The 19156-nt window shown below is 40.7% G+C and overlaps 1 protein-coding gene across 10 annotated transcripts in view; it reads right to left on the bottom strand.

Annotated features, from left to right (window-relative positions):
• EBF1 (EBF transcription factor 1) overlaps positions 1–19156 on the bottom strand; it is a 273509-nt gene that overhangs the window by 100686 nt on the left and 153667 nt on the right. For all 10 annotated transcript variants that reach the window (XM_065029681.1, XM_021288959.2, XM_065029678.1 and 7 more), the window contains exon 7: positions 182–263. In XM_065029681.1, coding sequence (XP_064885753.1) covers positions 182–263 — 82 coding nt within the window. The remainder of the gene's footprint in view (positions 1–181; positions 264–19156) is intronic.

The raw sequence follows: 19156 nt of genomic DNA, 5'->3' as shown, positions 1-19156 counted from the left end.
GCCCAGAGCAAGAAAATCCAACTACTTCCTGCCAATTCTGCTGTGACAAGAAGTCCTCAAGCAATACTCTGTGACCTTATGATTTTAGCATCTTTCAGTGAATTACTAGGTTAGTTTGGGTCAAAGTACTTGTGTCCCTAACAGCTGCTGATTTTTAAAGGAGGAAGCGTGTCCGACTGACCTGGAATCGACGCATATCTCGAGGGTTTCCTGCATTTTTTAGGCAATTTTGGTTACATTTGAGGAAAAATTTCAAGAAGAACCTGTGGAGAAAGAGAAATGGACATTAACATCTTATAAACAGTGTGTAGTAGTACTACGTAACATCCACACATTTGGTCCAACAAAGCCTTATTTGCCTTATTATTCCCAACTCAGACAAATCATCCCACTGACCATCCAAAGAGGGAGCAGAGCTTGCATGGGCTTTAATCCAGCAAAATATGTAAGCACGTCTTAAACATTTAAGCATTAAATTAATAGATCAGTTGTGTCATAGCCATTAAAGTTTGCAGAGTCAAACCCTCTATCACACCAAACGGCCAGCATATTTCAGCACAGCAAAAGAGGACACAAAAATGTCAGCCAAGAAAATTCCCTTATGTATAAATGGGGTTTTGTTTTACAAGTTCACTGTTGTGTGCGAATTTTGATTTAATACAAAAATACTGAAAATGTTCCATAGAGTTGAAATTTCCCTTCCACAGTTACCCCTGTTTGTGCATAAAATTAATGTTCAAATAGCAGTTAGTGGGAGATCAAAACCCTGAAAGGAGAAAGAGGGAAGTCTTGGTTAAAAGCTTGACTTCACAGAAAAATGAAATCTTTTCAGTGCAGTCTATTTCCTGACCATACACAGTTCACTGAAGTAGCTATATGACCCTGACATATATCTCCAAGAAAAGACGTTGCATTTTACAAAGCCAACGAAAAAAGCAAACATTTCACAAAAAATATTTCCTTCAGTGTTATGCATCAGTGGACTGTAAACTCATAAAGACAAGTCAATGAATAATAGTGAGTCTCAGATTCCATGCTTCCTTCCTGAGAGCCAAAGTTTATCAACCTTTTGTCCAAAATAAACTACAGACTAAGGTCTACTAAAGCTCGGGCATGCAAAATTTAATCCTACAGTAAGTTTAAAACCTAGCACATCCAGACAGAGCAGCACTACACTTGCAACAACCATCAGTTGACTAAGCAGAAGTTAATCTGACCTGTCTCCATATACAAAAAGCAGGGTGGAGAACTGTTTGATTCTGGTTTACTTTAAATCAGAAATTTAACTTTTGCAAGTATCCATCTTTTAGCACCCAAACTGAATGCTAGATCAGCAGAATTTGCACAGGCTGCCACCAAGAAAGGCAAAACTACAGGGGAAACAGCTTCAGAAAATCCCTTTTTGATGAGCAGCATTCTTTGCCCCACTCTAGTTGTGATGCTGCCCCTCAATGAGGCGTTTTGGTGCTTGTTCCTCCATGCTAAGAATATCATACTAGGCAAATGGTTGTGAAGACAAATTGAAACTACAACAGACTGTTTTCCTTAAAGAAAAATAAGGTTACAAGGGGGATTATAAAATGTGATGCCTGGGATTATCAAGGACTGTATCTCCTGAGCCAGGAAGTCCCTTCTAAACCTGTGCTCCTAAATAAGAGCAAGCAATCAACATAAAATAAATAGCTACCACACTTGAACAGGGTTTTGGAGACACTGTTTACACTAAAATAAAGAGCAGTGTAAGCCATTATGTTTTTTTCATCAAGCAGGTTCTGATATTCAATGATGGAAAGTTGGTGCTATTTGTTGTAGGTGTGTGTGTCTTTTTAAGCCTCTAATGGCCAGCTGTGACAGCCTGACTCAGATTGTGTAGAAGGAGCTGTCAGCACAAATCTTGGCATCTCAAATCCGGACAACTGCTCGCCACCAGGAGAGGGTTTGTACTCGCGCCAGAATGGATTTTGAGAGACAAGCAAATAGGGCATTAACTCCACCAAAGAAAAACTAAAAGTGGGAAGAGTTCAGGATCTTACATTTTAGATTATAGCTTTCCTGTCAACAGCCCGTCATTTAAGCTCATGAGCTATGAAGGGCATGGACATCAGATCCCTCTTGCCCTAAGCTGGCCCTGTCTGGAAAATGCTGGCAGGATCCAGAGACCACCCCTCCACGCAAGATTGCTTGCTGAAATAAAAAGCCTGGCCATCTGTTGAGAGGCAAAGACATCCCTGTCAGCTGGTGCCTACAGCTTTGAATGGGCCCTTATGTGGCAAAGCCTCTCAGAGCCACTTGCTCTTTGGGGAGAAGCTGGTGCTACCCCAGGTTTGCCAGGAGATTTTTGGTGGCTTAGCCAAGTACCGAGCCCAGCAGCTGCTCACCTGGTCTGTCACAGCCCTGGAGCAACATCTCAGCCCCCAGCAGGGCTGGGACATGGAATAGTTAAAAATATCTGCACTGAGAAACAGCATCAGCCATGCAAACATGGGAAGTGCCTTCAAATCTGGCTCTGCCCAGCACCCATGAGCTCTGGGCAATGGGGGTTGGCGGGTTGACACGAGGGCCCCAAAAGAGATGGAAAGCCCTTCATGAAGCTCTTTGGAGAAACACTGGACCTCCCCTCCTGAAGTCTGAGCTCATGTCAGCTCAAGGTCTTTGAAAATCACTATGAAATACAAGAGCTGTCTTCTGGGGTCTGCAAACTCTAACCCAAAGTTTCGAAGTCTAACTGCATTTGCACTGTGCTATCTGCGCCACATTCTACAGAAGTTTCATCAAAATAAACTACAGAAGAAATGAAGTTTATCTATTTAAGCCTACCAAAAAAATATCAGGCAAGCAAGCAAACAAACAAAACTTCCTTCGAATTAAATCAACTCCAGAAAAAATAACTTAAAAACCATCAGTATTTTGAGAGCAATTTTCAAGACACCAATCTGACACAGCCAAGTCCACTCCCTGCATTTTAAGTAAAAAGCCGCCCATTTACAGAACACATTCTGCCAAGCGCCATGTTTTTATTCCACTGAAAGACAAAACAAACTATAAGCTGCGCTTTGTTTTGGAACACACCAGAGCTGGAGTCCTCCTGGCTACGCAAAAGCATCCCCGCTTGTCTGGGCAAGAGCTGAGCAGCTCCTGAGCTGGCACAGTGCGTGCCGGCTGACCGTCTCCCCCAGCTTTGGCAGCAACGTGGATGAGAACAGATTAGGACAAGGGTAGAGTGGAGCAGTTTGATTCACGGGGTTCAGCCCAGTCTCGGTTTGTGCTTTAAAACACTTTTTCAGATGCCTTCTTCACCTCGAGTCCAGTCCTGACAGCCTTGGTCATTACCAACACTTCACTCTGCAAATAATTCAGATTTAGATTGACAGGACTGGTCCAGGAGAAGTGCCAACAGAGCTGAGCGCTTTGTAGGCATAGACCTCCATCCCTGTTTGTTTGCATCTAACTTCTTCACTGTGGGTTATTTTTTTCAGTTCTAACTTTATCCGCCTTTGGCAGGGCTGTATAGCATTAATACTAACCACAGAGGATATATAGCATTAATGCTAACCACTGGGGTCTGACATTCATTTCCAAGATGAAAAAAATCTGCAAAACACAGAAGTGTCAATAAAATCTTCAACTCTCTCTCCAAACTTATGTGCTCGCTGAACACCAGCTCTTCTGTCACACAAGACTCAGTCAGCAATTACACTTATTGCTACCATTGAAGGTTTATTTTTTTCTTGAATCAAACACACATTTTCTGACTCCCTTCTTGACTACTAACATCCCTGGTGTGAGGAGAACTGGTGCATATGGAGCAGAGAAACACAAGCCAGTGCCACACAAGTGGGCTCAGGTCCAGAAACATGCGCACTTTACAAAGCACTTGTATTTACTGTCTTACGTTACTATTAAATCACAGGACTCTGTGCTTCACCCCTTAACCCACAGAGACATGGTTGGAGGGTATGGGAGTGCAGTTTTGGAGAAAACCAGTTAATTTTGATTAAGATGTGCTAAGATGCAGCTCAGTGCAGGCTGCAAAAACTACTCAAGGACTGAAGTTGTTGAGCAGTTCATCCATGCCATGGCACTGTACTACTACTGATCCCTAATCAATTGCAAGGACCAATGTAGAAATATAACCTTAATAGTTAAATACAAAACTCTGATCTGAATTAGGCCCAAAATTAACTTGAGCCTCTATATGCCAGGCATAAAAATGAGTTATTGGCTCTTTGGGGAGTATTCTCTCCTTTCTCACAACTTGATTGAAAATACATTTCTGGAGATGATGATTTTTTTTCTAGCAAAACTGCTTCATCCCCAAAAAGGTTTTGGTGTCAGCAGGACTGTGCTCTCGCCATTACCCTCTAGCTCCATGTTAGTGAGGGACTCTCACCAGCCAGGTCTGAGATCCCTGGTTGTCCCCACTGCCTTCCCACATTGCTATTTCTTGCTCCTGACACCAGCTCATCCCTTGTCCTTCCATGCCCTGATTCCCCTTGTGCAGCCGAAGGATCCAGTGAGCACACGACCAGCTGGAGGTCCCTACATTTGTATAAAACACTCCCCGCAATTCATCATTGGCCATCTAGTCCACCACACTGCAAACTCTTTTCATATTCAATCCCCATCAGCACCCCACTTTCTGCCATGGCTAACTACCACAACGAGTTAAATTAAATAAGTACAGCAGACATGGAAACAGTAGCAATAAAGATTTAAAAGGATTTTGCCTTCCTACATTTCTTGCCACTACAAATTAATACCCATGTTTATTAACAAAAAAACCAAAGAGTTAAATTAAAGAAAGCAAGCTCTGACATGATCTAGTTTGGCTCTTCTGTCACTCCCCTGAAGGAAATTTAAAGGAGCTCAAACACGAAGGCTTAGCGTTAGGATTTTCTTGCCATTGCCACAATAAATATGTCTGTGGAAGGAGAAAAAAATAGTTGGAAAGAAGGCCCACTGCATTCCTGATGCTGAAGAAAAGCTAGTTTGTTCCTGATACATTGGAGAAGTTGTTCAAGAACAGTTCATCCATGTGAAAATACGACAGCTGTCGTGCTGCCAAGGTCAGCCAGAGCAGTGGCTGTCCAGAAAGTGAGTGCCCATTATACAACTTAAACATGCCTAGCGCAAACAAAATCCACAAAATGCACCTTTTCTGAGGTATAAATGCATTTGATAGAAAAGAGAAGCTTTAGACCCCTGGATGAAACACAACAGTAAGTATATGCGGGTTTGCAAAATTAGTAAAACCAAAATACATGGCCCAGTGCAACAATTAGTCCATCAGATAACGGGATCGCATGCTCATTCTGTAGGACACAGCAATTCAGCAGAGTACTAAATATGTGCATAAATTTAAATACACAAGCAGTACCGATGGAGACAAAGGTACCACTCACGTACTGCAGGAACTTGCAGAACCAGCCCGTCTCCTCTCTTTGGTTGCTCTCCCAGCAACAGAGGATGCTGGGGATGTGATAATACAAATACAGTTGTCTCAAACAGTATCTGATGGGTATTTTATTTCTGGTGTAAACTTGGCAATACTAAGAAGTACTAAAGCAAATATAGAGGTGAGTCCACAGGACACCAAGAAGCCAACAGTGCTTCAGCCATTTGATTTGGGTTTTCAATGTACTTTTCACACACTTCTCTCTAAAACAGTAACTTCTACTGCACCTACTGGTAGCTAGATCTAATTAGTAATTTACCACTAAAATAAAAATACAGAGGAATGCATTGTTTCATGCAATTTTATTTGGAAAAGTAAAAAAATCAAAATGTACAAATGTCTCTTTAGAAATTTCAGAAGGACAAAGCTCATTTTTTCCCTTTCAAGATGACTCTTCTAATCAAAACTCCAGTTTTACAATGGAAAATTCCCATATTAAAAAAAAAAAAAAAAAAAGATAAAATACAACATTTTTCCTTGAACAATAATTTCTTTAATTTTCCAACATTTTAAAAATCTGCTTGAAGGGAGGACTTTTCAAAATAATGGCATTTCCTACACTACAGGAAATGTGAGCTCAGCCCAGCTCTCTACTAATAACTGCAGGAAAAGGAGGGGGAAAATATGCCTTATCATTTAGGAGATGAGGATTCCCATTTACTAACAAGTCTGTTGTTGCAATGCTTCATTTTTGTTTTATTTTGCGGGGTTTTGATTTGCTTTGGTTTGTTTTTCCTCTCCTTGTAGACCTTTTCACATACAAGTTACTGGTCATGTCAGGGACCCTATTCAGAAAGAAAAATTGAGACTTAAACTGATATTTACCAGCACAAGATTGTGCATGGAAATCAAATAGAGACATGGGGAAAATCTCCTATTACCCACATGTTCACAGCTGGATTTTACTTGGCTCTTCAGTCAATAAACAGCAGTAGCTACCTTTTGTGTCATTTTTATAACAGTACATTTATTCTGCAGAAGAGAAATTAAACACCAGATATGGTCATCTAACTCTCTTCTAAACATAACCTTCCTGAGTTGTTGAGCATCCTAATTAAGAAAATACAACCTAAACCTGCTCTCCCCAGATTCAGTGTTCTCTCTGATTTAAAATGGAAAGAGAATCAGCATCTATGTGATGCTAAACAATTCAACGGGTAAAAAAATTTTTAAAAAGTTAAAAGAAATAATTAAAAAGCCAAAACCAAAAGCCTGGATAACTATCTAGTTTACTAGAAAATATGTATCTTCCCCTTGAACTGCAGAAAAGGTCCAAGGAAGGCAACATGACATAAAGAATAAGCCTCAAGCAGTCAGAGTCTATTCCGAGATTCTTCAGGCAATGCCATAATAACAGAAACAGAATAGTCTACATTATTTTTGTGAACTTGCTCTGACTCCTGGAGCCAGCATTGCCAGGGCTTGCTGCTATCAATATAGTAAATATTCAGCTCAGCACAGCAAATAGCCAAGGAGGCACAGACATAATCACCAAATCAGAAGGCAGAGCTGCCCAAAACAGCCTTAAATTACTCATTGCTCGCTTCGCCAAGTGTTCCCACTCGCTTTTCCTCAGGTCTGTGTGTTCTGCGCACCGAAGCGCAGCATATCAATTTTTCATCTTGCATCTTTTGGACTTCTCTGATACTGAGTTATAATGCATCAGAGAAATTTAGAGTAGTTTGGGAAAGTGTGTTTGTCATTTTCTCCCATGAGTGAGTTAGAATCCCAGAGAGACTGTTTTGGTTTCTTCTCTCAGACTTTTAATAAGAAAAGAAAGAGATAACACCACCAAAAAACAACATCACGAAACAGAATTAAAAATAGTCCAGAGGCAGGTTTGAGTGCTCAGTTTTCTGTAATTTAATTTTGCCCCCAGGTCTGATTTTTTAATATTTTTTTTTTCTCTTTAAGTAGTAAAAATCTGAATTTTCTTATATCTCCTTACATGTGCCCAACTCCATTATCTAAAATTTGTATTATATTTGAACTGCAGCTACCTTCCTATCACAAAAAAAAGAAGGTTGGATGGAGCTTATGCCATCTACGTACAGAGTATACACAGTGTATTTGGGTTATAACAGCTAAATGCAAGACAACTGAACATACAGACCTCCTTTAGGTTACACTGACACAAAGGACATAGTGAGATACACGGTGCAGTGCTCACACACCCGTGCCCCGAGCACAGCGCTGCTCTTGGCATACACGGCACAGAAGCCTCCAAAGCTCTGCCTTGCTTTACATGCTTCAAATCTGAGACTATTCTCTACAAGCTGATGGGTCGGTACTTTAGCTGAAATTGTGACAAATTTCCAGCATCAGAGTGTTTTATTATTGAGTATAGTCACATAACCAAGAGAATTTATCCTTATTCATTTAGTAAAAACAACCAATATTCGATCAATTTGTTTCAGTCGAACTCCTTTTCCCTTCGCTCTTTCCCCATTGCACTACTTTTTCACTCCTCAAATACAATAAATATGAAAGTGGGTTAACTATTTCTAAGTTTTTACCGAAGACGCTAGACTTCAGTTCTGGAAAAGCATCCAAAGCAGCTCTGTGGTCTGCCATAGTTCACACGATGCCATTGAATTAGCAGCTCCCAAAGTCATACTTTTGCTAAAAGAACCTCTGTTCAGTGGAAGTGATGACACATAACAGCATTACTGTTATTGTAATATGATATCAGGATTTGGTTGCCTGCTACCTCAAGGTAAACTACTGTAGCTTTAGCATGGTTACCAAAAACCATCAGCAATATCAGAGTGTGTCGGAGAGCAGTGCTAATCCAGGCACCTGAAGCTGTTTTTCTTACAGCAACCATGGGACCCTAAAACTTGTCACCTTGAGCTGAGGGTGCTGATGATTTATTTCTTTCATCAGCTTATTCAGAAAGTTACGAAGATTCACATGGTAAGTAGGTCAAGCGTGAGAAACGCATTTCTCAACTTTCCCTGGATCAGGCACATGTAAATCCCCTGTATATAAAACTGTGTGCAATCTGCCTGCACTTACAATAATTAATGATTCCTCAAATACCCTCACACCAACAATATCCATAAATAACACTTGACACACCAGTGTTATCATCCGAACCTGCGAAACCCAGAGGGTCAGGCTATTAAAATGACACGTGTGTGCACAACAGCTCCTGGCCAGAGCGTGAGCCTCTAAAGCACTGAGAGAAGTTTCGGCTCAAGTAGCGGTGAAGTGCTACTCAACGCCCATCTGCACAGATGTAACCAGGAAGGATTAGGCTACATGCAGACAAGGTTGCAAGACCTGGCTCAGAACCCTCTCCGTTTTGTCCTCAAGATTTCTTTTTTTCCCCTTTTAAGTGGAAAATGCTTCATGTTAAGAAAAAGCCAAGGGATCTGCTTAGACTGACAGGCAATGATTTTTGACCAGATTTAAGTGAATGGCGGATGGCCTGATGAGAGAGAAGTGACAAAGGTGCTGTTAGATCTCTTATTTACAATAAACCATGAAAAAATGAAAAAAGTTATTATTGTGTCCATTCATGCCTCAAAATCATTAAAAATACACAGTCCAAGGAGTTTCCAGCCCCAGAGAAATGTAACAGAAACTTCGCACACGTGCTGAAGTAGCCCAGGAAATGCTGACTGTGCAAATCCAGGGGCTCTCAGCTGCAGCAGCTCCACTGCCCCAGGATCACCCCCAGCAAGATGAACATTGTGAGACCATGGGATTTACTGCTGGGATGACACCCCAGTCTCAGCTTCTGCATCACTAAAGCCTCAGCAGAACTGCAACAGTGATGGCCAACCTAGAAACGAGACTGTAAATCTGTTGACACAGTCCTGCTCTGAAGATGAGTGGAACTTACCCGACCCACCTGAGGAACTACAGAGAAATACTTGGAAAGTGTCAATATGGTGAAAGATGGATTGCATCCCCTCCAAAGACAACTTATGCTTCAAAAAGCAAGTTGAGTGTTTGTTTCAAGTAACATAGCAGCAGTGAAGGACATTATGTGGGGGAGAAAAAACCCAATAACTTAAAGTTATTAAAAGCTAACGTTTAGTAACTTAAAAACAAAACTAAACTGGGAACCCAGTCTGAGACAGAGATAGAGGAAAATCTGACAGAGTTTCTGCTGGGATGTGCGATTTTACTTTTTGTAATAACCTTTTTCAGTCCTCTGAGAAGAAAAAACAAAAACAAAAACCAAACCAAAACAGACCAAAACAAACCCAAACACACAAAAATAAATAAACACACACACACAATAAAAAAAGCAACCACACCACCAGACAATTAAAAGGAGTCTTTAAAACGTACTAGTTAATGATGAGTCTAGAATTAGCTGCTTAGAAAATAATATACATCTGCAAATGTGTATTTGTATTTATACAAGAGAAGATGAAGCACAAAAATCCTGTGGAAGAAAGACGAGCGCTGCCTTTGGCTCCTGCCCACAAGCTGGACATTCCATCCAGGGGTTCCCATTGTTTCATGCTATTTGAGAGAATAAAGCCCCCGCTTCCTTTGCAGCAGGGAGCTCTGGCAATGAGGATGGGCTTTGGCGTGTAGTTGCTATTTTGAGTGCTGGAAGGAAGCAAAGAGATGTTCCGTGGAAAGGCGAAGGAGCATTGTTTGAGCCGTGCATGCGGTGGTTCAACAAGAGGAGATATTCCAGGGGTGTTTGAAAGGGATGCTGAAGTGGCTGTAGGTCTAAAACACAGCAAAGTTTTTTTGAGCAAGCAATCCAGACACTGTAAGATTCATTGCAAGTCACCACAAAAGAGTAAGACTGAAAGAGAAGGGGGAAAAGAGAGTTTTTGATGTGACGGTGAAGACGATCATGCTATATGCAGTGTTGGAGATGTCATCAATAAATATTGCACGTGTGTGCTACCTTTAACATGACATTAAAAGAGCTCAATTAATCTTTGAAATAATGACCTCTGCAGCAGACGTGCAGAATCAAGTAATATCTGATTATATCAGAACTTTTCTTAAAGCAATGGGCCTTCAACACGTAGGAAAAACACTTTTGCTGATGCGCTTTTCTATTTCAGAGAGACGTGGAAAAGGCTTCATTGGCTGGAATGATGAGAAACAGCGTATTTATCATAGAGTTCAGTGGTGTGAAGACATTGTGAAGACAATGGCACAGTGTTAGATACCCTACACGAGGGAGCAGGGAACAATGTGCATTATCATCTTAGGAAAGAAGATGACCTCTGTTAGCAGCTGTAGACACCTTCCATGGGTGCTGAAACACAGTCAAGAAGTGGGATCTCTCCTGTGTTTCTGGATGTCTGGCTGTAGCACCGAGATGCCCTTCTGTGCAAAAGAAGAGATGATACCTGAGATCAACAGGATTCATAGCCACAAAACACAGAGCATGGGGATTTTCAAAGTCCTATATAAGTATTGCGTAATAATGGTTCTTCCGTGTCACTGTAAAGCAGCGAGGACAGCATCAGCGATGGAAAAAAGGTTTAGAATGAGCAGTTAAGTAAACTTGCCAGATGGTCAGAGCAGAAAGGCTGAAGTTTTTATTCATCTACATCAAGCAATGAAAGTCACAATTAATTCAATGGACAAGGAAGTGCTTTCAACTTTAACTTTTACTCTCTAACTCCATTTTATGTTCTATTGTTCTTTCCAGAACAGTTGTGCTGGCAACTGGCAAAGAGTAGAGGATCAGCAAAAACCTACAGCTGCCCCCCCAGCACCTCACTGGTAACAATTCCTCGTTAATTTAAACGTAACTAACAAATCCCACTCAAAATCTTTCTAACAAGGCAGTATCTTAAAATCATCAAGAACTCTACATGAGTACTGAATGTTGATCATTCTCTTTTCATTCAATCCTGTAGCTCTGACAAAGTTTCACTAAAGACTTAATTGCACGATAGTTTTCTTCAAATATGTTATCCTTTCCATAATACATACATATCACTAAGGAAAAGGCTAAAATCCTTTAAGATGATTGGCTAAACAATGTGAACCTAGATGACAATATCTCTTATGTCAGAGATATTGATATAAACCTAAAGAAAACATGAATTTTCATCTTATCCTGTGAGTGAAAACTCCAGGCCCAGAGTCAACTAATGCAGGAATAAAAACACAAGTGTCTGCCCAAAGGCTTGATGCTTATTTGCTGAGCATACAATATCAAGTTTTAAATCCCTGCTTAATCTCCATATAAAAAATAAGAGGGAATTTGAAGGAAGACTGTGTGGTGCCAACGACAAATTTATCAGCAGGCGTGTTAGACAACATTGTAAAATACTCTCATGTCGACTTGTCAACAATAACCACCAACTAACAGACAACCCTGACAAAATAATACTCAAAACAAAGAGGAAAATACAGTTAAATGTACATTATCTAAACAAGTTGTATGTGACTTTGGTGTCTATTAAACAAAATAACATTACTCCAAGTTCTAAGTATGAATCATCCTGGTTACAACCGCATGACAAAGTTTCTACCCTCAAAGTTTCCTTCCACTGTGCAGAATAACTATGACAAGTCCAAAATGATTGCACTGTTTGTCCCCCCGCAGCGTGGATTTTCTGCCATCCTAGATCTACAGCGTTACCTATTTACAGTCAGATTTAGCCTCGGCACCTTCTGAGTCCTCCACCAACTTTTTGTGGAGTAAGTTGATGGATATAAAGAGGCAGGTTTGGCTCACTGTATTTAGGAGAGCATGAAGATCCCTTCATCTAAAGATTCCTGATGCTCAGTACAAGCAGCTCGCTGGAACTAGTGAAGACACCAAGGAGAAAACTTTCATCCTAACAGTAAGTGCCTTGGGACTTGTTATGCCTACAGGTGGCCAAACACTTGACTTTGTGTCTCTCCTGAAAGACAGCACCTCCAGCATGCTGCTCCCTGGCGTGACACCTCTTCAGCAGCATCTGAAAGAGAAGCGTACCTCCTACTGAGCCACCGAACGCCGCTTCCCGCAGCACAGAGGCTTTTCCTTAGAGGACTCTTCTTTTACAACAAAAATTGTCAGTCTAGTGATGCAGTGCCAATAACTCCATGTGCTTTTGTTTTTGTGTATCCTGAAGGTTGCGTTTGAAAAATGGGTTTCATTACACAACGAGTTACAGCCAAGGGGCGTGTCACAAGTTTTGAACCGATATCATTTTTTTGCAGCTGGACACGGTCTTCTTGATCTCCATCCAGTCATTTAGAAGGTGCATTCCAGTTTAACCTACGTGTCTCTTTTCAAGCAAGAGATTAATACAATCTGCATTCCTTGGTAACAGTTTTAGATTATTTTTTTAATTCCACTCCTAAAGATCACAAAATAATGAAACAAAACTAGCTTTTTTTTTTTTCCTTTAATCAGAGGAATCTTTGCGTAAAACTGTAGGCAATAATGCATTTGAGATATGGAAACAAACTGGAGCTGGCAGAACACCCACAGAAATGTCTTGCCTCCATCCCATGGAGAAACATGCTTCTAAGATGTTCAGGCAGAAAATTTTCTGGAATTTTGAATATGTTAATAGTTCAAAGTACTGATGACTCCAAGCCAAAACCCCAAATTGGAAAGTTCCTGAGCTTTGGGCAACATTCAGTCCGCAGTTGTAGAAGAAACACAAATTCAGATGGAAACATGCACACCTTCTGTAACGTTCTAATTTGAGGTTGGCACCTGACCAGAAATAACCCGTTCAGACCCCATCTTGGAGACCTGACCTCAGGACCAAGAAGTCTCCAGGATAAAATGGAAATGCCCTCCTGAAAGGCGAGAGAAGCTGGTTTCTTTCGTGTTGCGCTGTCTTATTCCAAATCATCTCCACCCATTACCTCTTAAAGGACACCAGCAAACGGCACCCCCTAGGCTGTATAAATCTCTGCAGAAGGAACGACATAATTTTTCTCCCATCACAAACCTTCCAGTCTAATATTTGACAGCCTAGATCAGGTGCTGTCCAAACATTTATTAAAACATTTCAAATGATGAATATATCCAATTATTACTATTAATGCAGCTAATACTGACTAATGAGGGGGAAACACACTAGCTTGTGTCCCGCAATTCATTACCCCTGCCTTGTCAACAATTCAAAGCCCAAAACCTAATCATCCATACCGGGCCCTGTTATATTTCACACGTCACATTTAATAAGTCACTCAGTGCCTATAAATTAATGTAACATGTCGGCGTTTATGAGTGCGGCTTTGTCGCTGTTAACAAATGATGTGCTGGCCTGGTCTGCTGCAGCTCGGCAGTGACGAATGATGGAGGATGATTTCTTTCCAAACTATAAACTACGCACTGGGGACCACAGCAACACATGGATACACTTATATACACGGGCACATATGTGCACGCACATGTACATGCATACTGTGTATGGAAATGGTATATCATACAAAGAAGGTGCACCTGCGTATACTTTTTAGGTGGACTGCATACATTTTGATACAGATTATTTTTCCGTTTGGTCATTATATTTTATCAACACACATCATACCTATTCATACATGCATATATATGCACAGTAGATACCATACAGTATTAAAGGAATGTATACACAGCTCTTCAGCAAGTTTACCAAAACCACGTCTGCTGTATACATCGTATCATGACTTTGCTTGCACTAGTTTAAGCCAACCAAGTTTATAGAACAATACTACATACTGATGGGGTGAAGCCAGATTTACAATTAGCCTGAACACCTGTAATATTTCCATGCTTAGTGCTTCCATGGCCAATCACAACCTGAAACAGAAATGAAACACCACAGACTTGCATTGCAAAATGTGATGCTAAACTGCAGATGACTGGCACGGCACCAATAGTTTCTTTTCTTTTTCTAGAGCAGAACTGATTTTTTTTTTTAAACAGTGTTAATAATACATAAGAACTTAAAGGCACACGGTACATGAATAAAAAAATGTATATGTGATACACATATACTTTTTAATGTGCTTCTTCCTATTTTCCTGCAAGTGTACCCAGTGGAAAGTAAACAAGAAAAATGCTGGTGTCTTTTTGGTTAGTTTGGTTACAGCTGTGGCAGGTTCAGGATTGACAAAAGGCATCTGGATCTACATACTGTAGGCAGTAATAAAACGGCATGTTGGAAATGCACACTGTGGCCAGAAGGAAAGTCGTCACTAGAAACAGCTTTTATAGAGCTCACCTGGTTTGTCAGCAGCAGAAGATGGATCAGGAAAGGAGCTCTGAGAGTTGAGCTCCCAACCCCTAGGAAAGCTGAATCTTACCAAATCACAGACCACGGACCCCAGTTTTGGCTTTGTCACAAAGCTTTCCAAATGGTAATACCAGTTTTACCTTTCTGTTCTCTTTTACATCAACAATGTACCCTGCGTCACAGCAACAGATTCCTTGTGAAATGAAGTGTATTCGAGTACACACAGTAATTTGAAAAGTTTAAGAGAGATGTGAATGAGTCCACAGCCAGTCCGGGAGTGACTGATCTGACTGTGAACCTTCTGGGTACTTTTTTTGCCTCTGTTGGGAAACAATAGTCTGTAAAAAAGAAACTTCTGGGGGAAGGATGAAAACCATATTCAGAGGAAAACCTCCAGTGTGACAAAATCTCAGATAGTTTACAAATGAAAAGCATTTACCTTCCTGGTAAAATACAAAGATTGCTTGGAAATTTTAACTTAAAAAGAAAAAAAAAATAAAAGAAATACATTTAAAGGTTGACGTAGAAATAATCATGCTTTTATTCACAGTATTCCCTTTTTTTCTTGGACCATTGACTCACAAATTGCATAGGGATTCTGATTGTGGTTTGTTTTTTTGTTTAATGGGGGTTTTTTTGTTCAGTTTGTTGGGGTTTTGTTTTGTTTTTTAATCCCAGTTTCAAACCAGAAAACTATTGAAAGGCCTCTGGCCCTGGACAAAGGTTTCCTGGACAGGTCCAGCAAAAACCCCACAGACATTGGCTCTGTGACCCTCTGAGGCTTAAGACACCAAAGCAAAACCTGGCTCTGAGGGACCATCGCACTGCGACACGGGAACCCCTGCAAAGGTGTGCGCTTCACTTCATGTCAGCAGCCACAGCTTAGTGCTTCTACACCCCATTGAAGCAGCAACAGTGAACAACAGTGCAGTAAATTCACACTTATTTTCCAAAATCAATCTGCCCTGGAAGGGCCATCCAGTGGTTAAAGTACTAGACCAGAACACAGAAGACCGAGATTCCATTCTGTGCTTGCCATACTTTGTAAGCTGCCAAGTCACTTTTAGGCTGCTAAAGATGCAATTAAGCTCTCTTGAAAGTCCTACTACACACTTTACTGTAACTTTAGAAGTCAAAACACCTTTAAAAATCTACCTTTAAATCGCTCTGTGTCTTCTTTTCCCATCTTTAAAATAGGGATCATGACACTTCCCTAGCACACAGGTACTGTAAGGATAGATAAAGACAAAGACACTTTCTAAAAGATGTCACACATATCTGGGATCGTCTCATGTACTGTTGGCATAAAAAATAAAAATCTCAGATATTTTTAAAGACTTCTCATATATAAAGTGGGAAATGATGCAGGATTTCATAGACCATTTTTAATGTCTCTAAGATAATTATTCACTGCAAGAAGCACACTTCCCAATTTGTTTTTCTAGGTCACGTGTGGGGTTTTTTTGGCACTTCATGCCTTTAGACCAGTAGATACGGTAAAAGTGTGTTGAAAGGTGTGAGCATTGCTGCTCCTGCACTCTACGTAATGGGCAACACCCTGTGCTGGAGGAAACTTGGAGCTCAGTCTGCAGTCAGCCATGGCGCAGCAGCGTGTGGTGCACAACAGAGGTTTGGTCACTAATGAAAGCTAAAGGATGCCTTGGTGTCCCAGCAGCCTGCCATTTGCACAATGTTAAAGGTAATGAAGCCCTGAAAACCCAGGACTGCATTCCAGCCAAGCAATACAGCGACCAGAGGAAATAGGGAAGGTGCAAAACCAAGATCTCCAAGATATTAAATATTTTAATAATTTCACTAAAGAACATTTATTTGGTAATAATGCAGCGTTGTATTTCCAGCACCTAACTCAGAAATCGTCGTGCAAACTCTCCCTCCAAGTAACTCTGTGACAAGACCTGGCCAAGCAGAAGCTGAGATTATTAGATTATTATTCCTGACCTAAACCAAATTCTTTGAGCAGCACAGCTGTACAGAACCCCCGTCACTTGTTTCTTCATCCCATTCTCCTCAGTGTCCTGTCATTCATTTCCCATCTCTAGTTCTTTCAGTCATCAATTTTGTGGGGCAGTAGCATATTATTTGTATAGAAACCTGACCTACCAGAGGCCTCCAGGTACTACTGCAAAATACATGATATATAAGAACAAACTTCTTTTTTTTTTTTCTTACATATACATTAAGCTCTAAATGGGCAGGAAGAAAAGCAAAAAGTGAGCTGAGTGCTAACAGGAAAGCTTAGTAATATACACATACCACAGCAGCCTCTGAAAACTTAGAAACCTCCATGAGAAAGGTGGAGACTTCGCAATAAAACTACCACACTACCACACTGGCACTGCTGGAAAAAGCTTAAAAAATAAAAAAAGAAAGCAGTAGAATTACCCTGCAGCAAGGGATTCATGGAATCTCTGAAATCTTGAAGAAAAGAAGAGAAATCTGCATGACAATAACATTGTTTCCTTCTCCGAGGGACCCAAAGGGCTCACAAAATCGTACAGAAAAGAACACAGCTCTTTTCAATTCAGCCCATTGTATAGAACGGTGAATGTCACAAGGTTTATTTTATAATGATTTATTATCAAGAAAAATAAGGCCTCAGGCAGAGACATATTTTCTCAAGAACTTATTGTTCACCAAAATGGTTTGTTTTGCAGAAACATTTCTTTTTCCTCTATTTTTTTCTAGCAGTTCCTTTTGGCTTCATCCTAGAGCTGCCTCCATCCATACTTCGCTTTGCTCCAAGAGAGTTAAATTTTAAACCTTCACCTTTTCTGCTACCTGCTGCTCTCAGACCTCCCCTGAGTGGGGAAGCTGCACCCGCAATCACTGCTGAGCCAGCACCTTCTCCTCCTTGCAGCACATCTGTCTGGGTTCTCCCTCCTGAAGCATCAGAGATCACTCAGACCTCTGGGGAGCCAAGAAGGGAGCAAAGCACTGACAATACAAGATTCAGTCCACTGCCACCAGAGACAGAAGCACATGGCTGAATCCCATCGCAAGGATCTCCTTTGCTAACAAAACCACAGCTGGGCAATGCCCAGGTGGCAGAGGGGGGCGGGAGCAGCCCAAGCTCCTCAGGTGGAGCAGAGGTGGGTGGAACATCCTTCCTAATCCCTGTGCGAGCAACGAAATGAGCTGCACTGAAAGGAAGGGCTTTAACCAGCTCTCCTTACCACCTACCGGCGTGAAATGGCATCTCTACAGAAACCCTGGCTTGGTGTGTTCTGCGTGATCCTGTGCTATTCCAGTGCCACCACAGACTTCATCAGCCTATGTGTTCCTATGGAACTTTGTTTTTATTACTGTTTATATACTTAGTACCTATAGCCATGATGCCAGCTAAGGAAACGCCTGTGTTCTCTTTTCATAGGGGAGGAAAATAAGTGAGTTCACAAGGGCATGCAAAAGTTTTGGGGGAAAGAAGAAAAGGTTATTCCACTGCATGTACTCTGGCTCTACTAGTGATTAGATTTCTACTCTTGTAGTTATGTCTTTTAATTAGAAAAGCAGAAGGATTTAAAGATTAAAATAAAGTCTTCCTTGGATGAATTTGCCACTTAGAACTTGCACTTGGTTCAGAAAAGGAATAAACCAAAAACTGAGCAGGCAAAGAAAACTCAAAGTGCATCATATGTCCAAGATAAACTGATGCAAGTGCACATATTCAGTAAAAAAATAAAGTCAAAAAAGTAGGTCAGAAAAGCTGACATAATTAATCACTGAAAAGATGAATAGGAAATTTGATGGAAATAAGACACTTTTCATGATGAATTCATAGTCAGCATTTAATTGAGTACAATGAACTTGAAAATACACTTGGTGAACGTCTGCGTTAGCTGGACTGCTGAATGTTTGCTGGCTGTTAAGATACACAAACTGATCAATAGTGTAAAACAAAGGAGCTCAGGTATGCATGTGTACTCATACATCACTTCAATAAATTACCCTGCGTGTTACAACTGGGAGAAGGGAGGGGGGTGGACTTAGAACAATCATTTTGGGATCAAGAGCTAAATCATTTCAACCACATCTTGATTTCTGCAAAACTCGGCAGGAATTATGAGGCTTAACAGCATCTCAACAATTAGCATATTATAAATACAAAAATGATATATTAAAGTGAGAGGAGAAAAAGGCCAGCATTTTACACCTACAGTAATATAATTCCACTACTTAATGCAAAGTAACAGGCATTAGAGTGTTTGGGATCCTCTTGTATAGTGTTATCTGCTCTATCAGTAAATGAGACTATGTGAACAGTACAACCTATAAATAATTCAAGGCCTGAGATGGCAATTATAGAACCATGCACAACCAGCATGAATATTTTATGAAGGCTAAAACAGCCCTCAGAATGAATCATGGATAGATGAACACACACACATACACACACACTCAGCTGTTGGCCAAGTATTGCTTCCAGACATGGCTTATATCTGATCCTCGGTACATCTAAAAAGAAATATCCTGAACACAAAAGTCAGAAGTTACATTTGTATTTTTATATATTAAAATA

The sequence above is a fragment of the Columba livia genome, chromosome 14 (genome assembly GCF_036013475.1).
Source record: "Columba livia isolate bColLiv1 breed racing homer chromosome 14, bColLiv1.pat.W.v2, whole genome shotgun sequence".
Taxonomy (NCBI): Eukaryota; Metazoa; Chordata; class Aves; order Columbiformes; family Columbidae; genus Columba; species Columba livia.
Note: the sequence above shows the minus strand (reverse complement) of the source record. Positions and strands in the feature narration are given on the sequence as shown.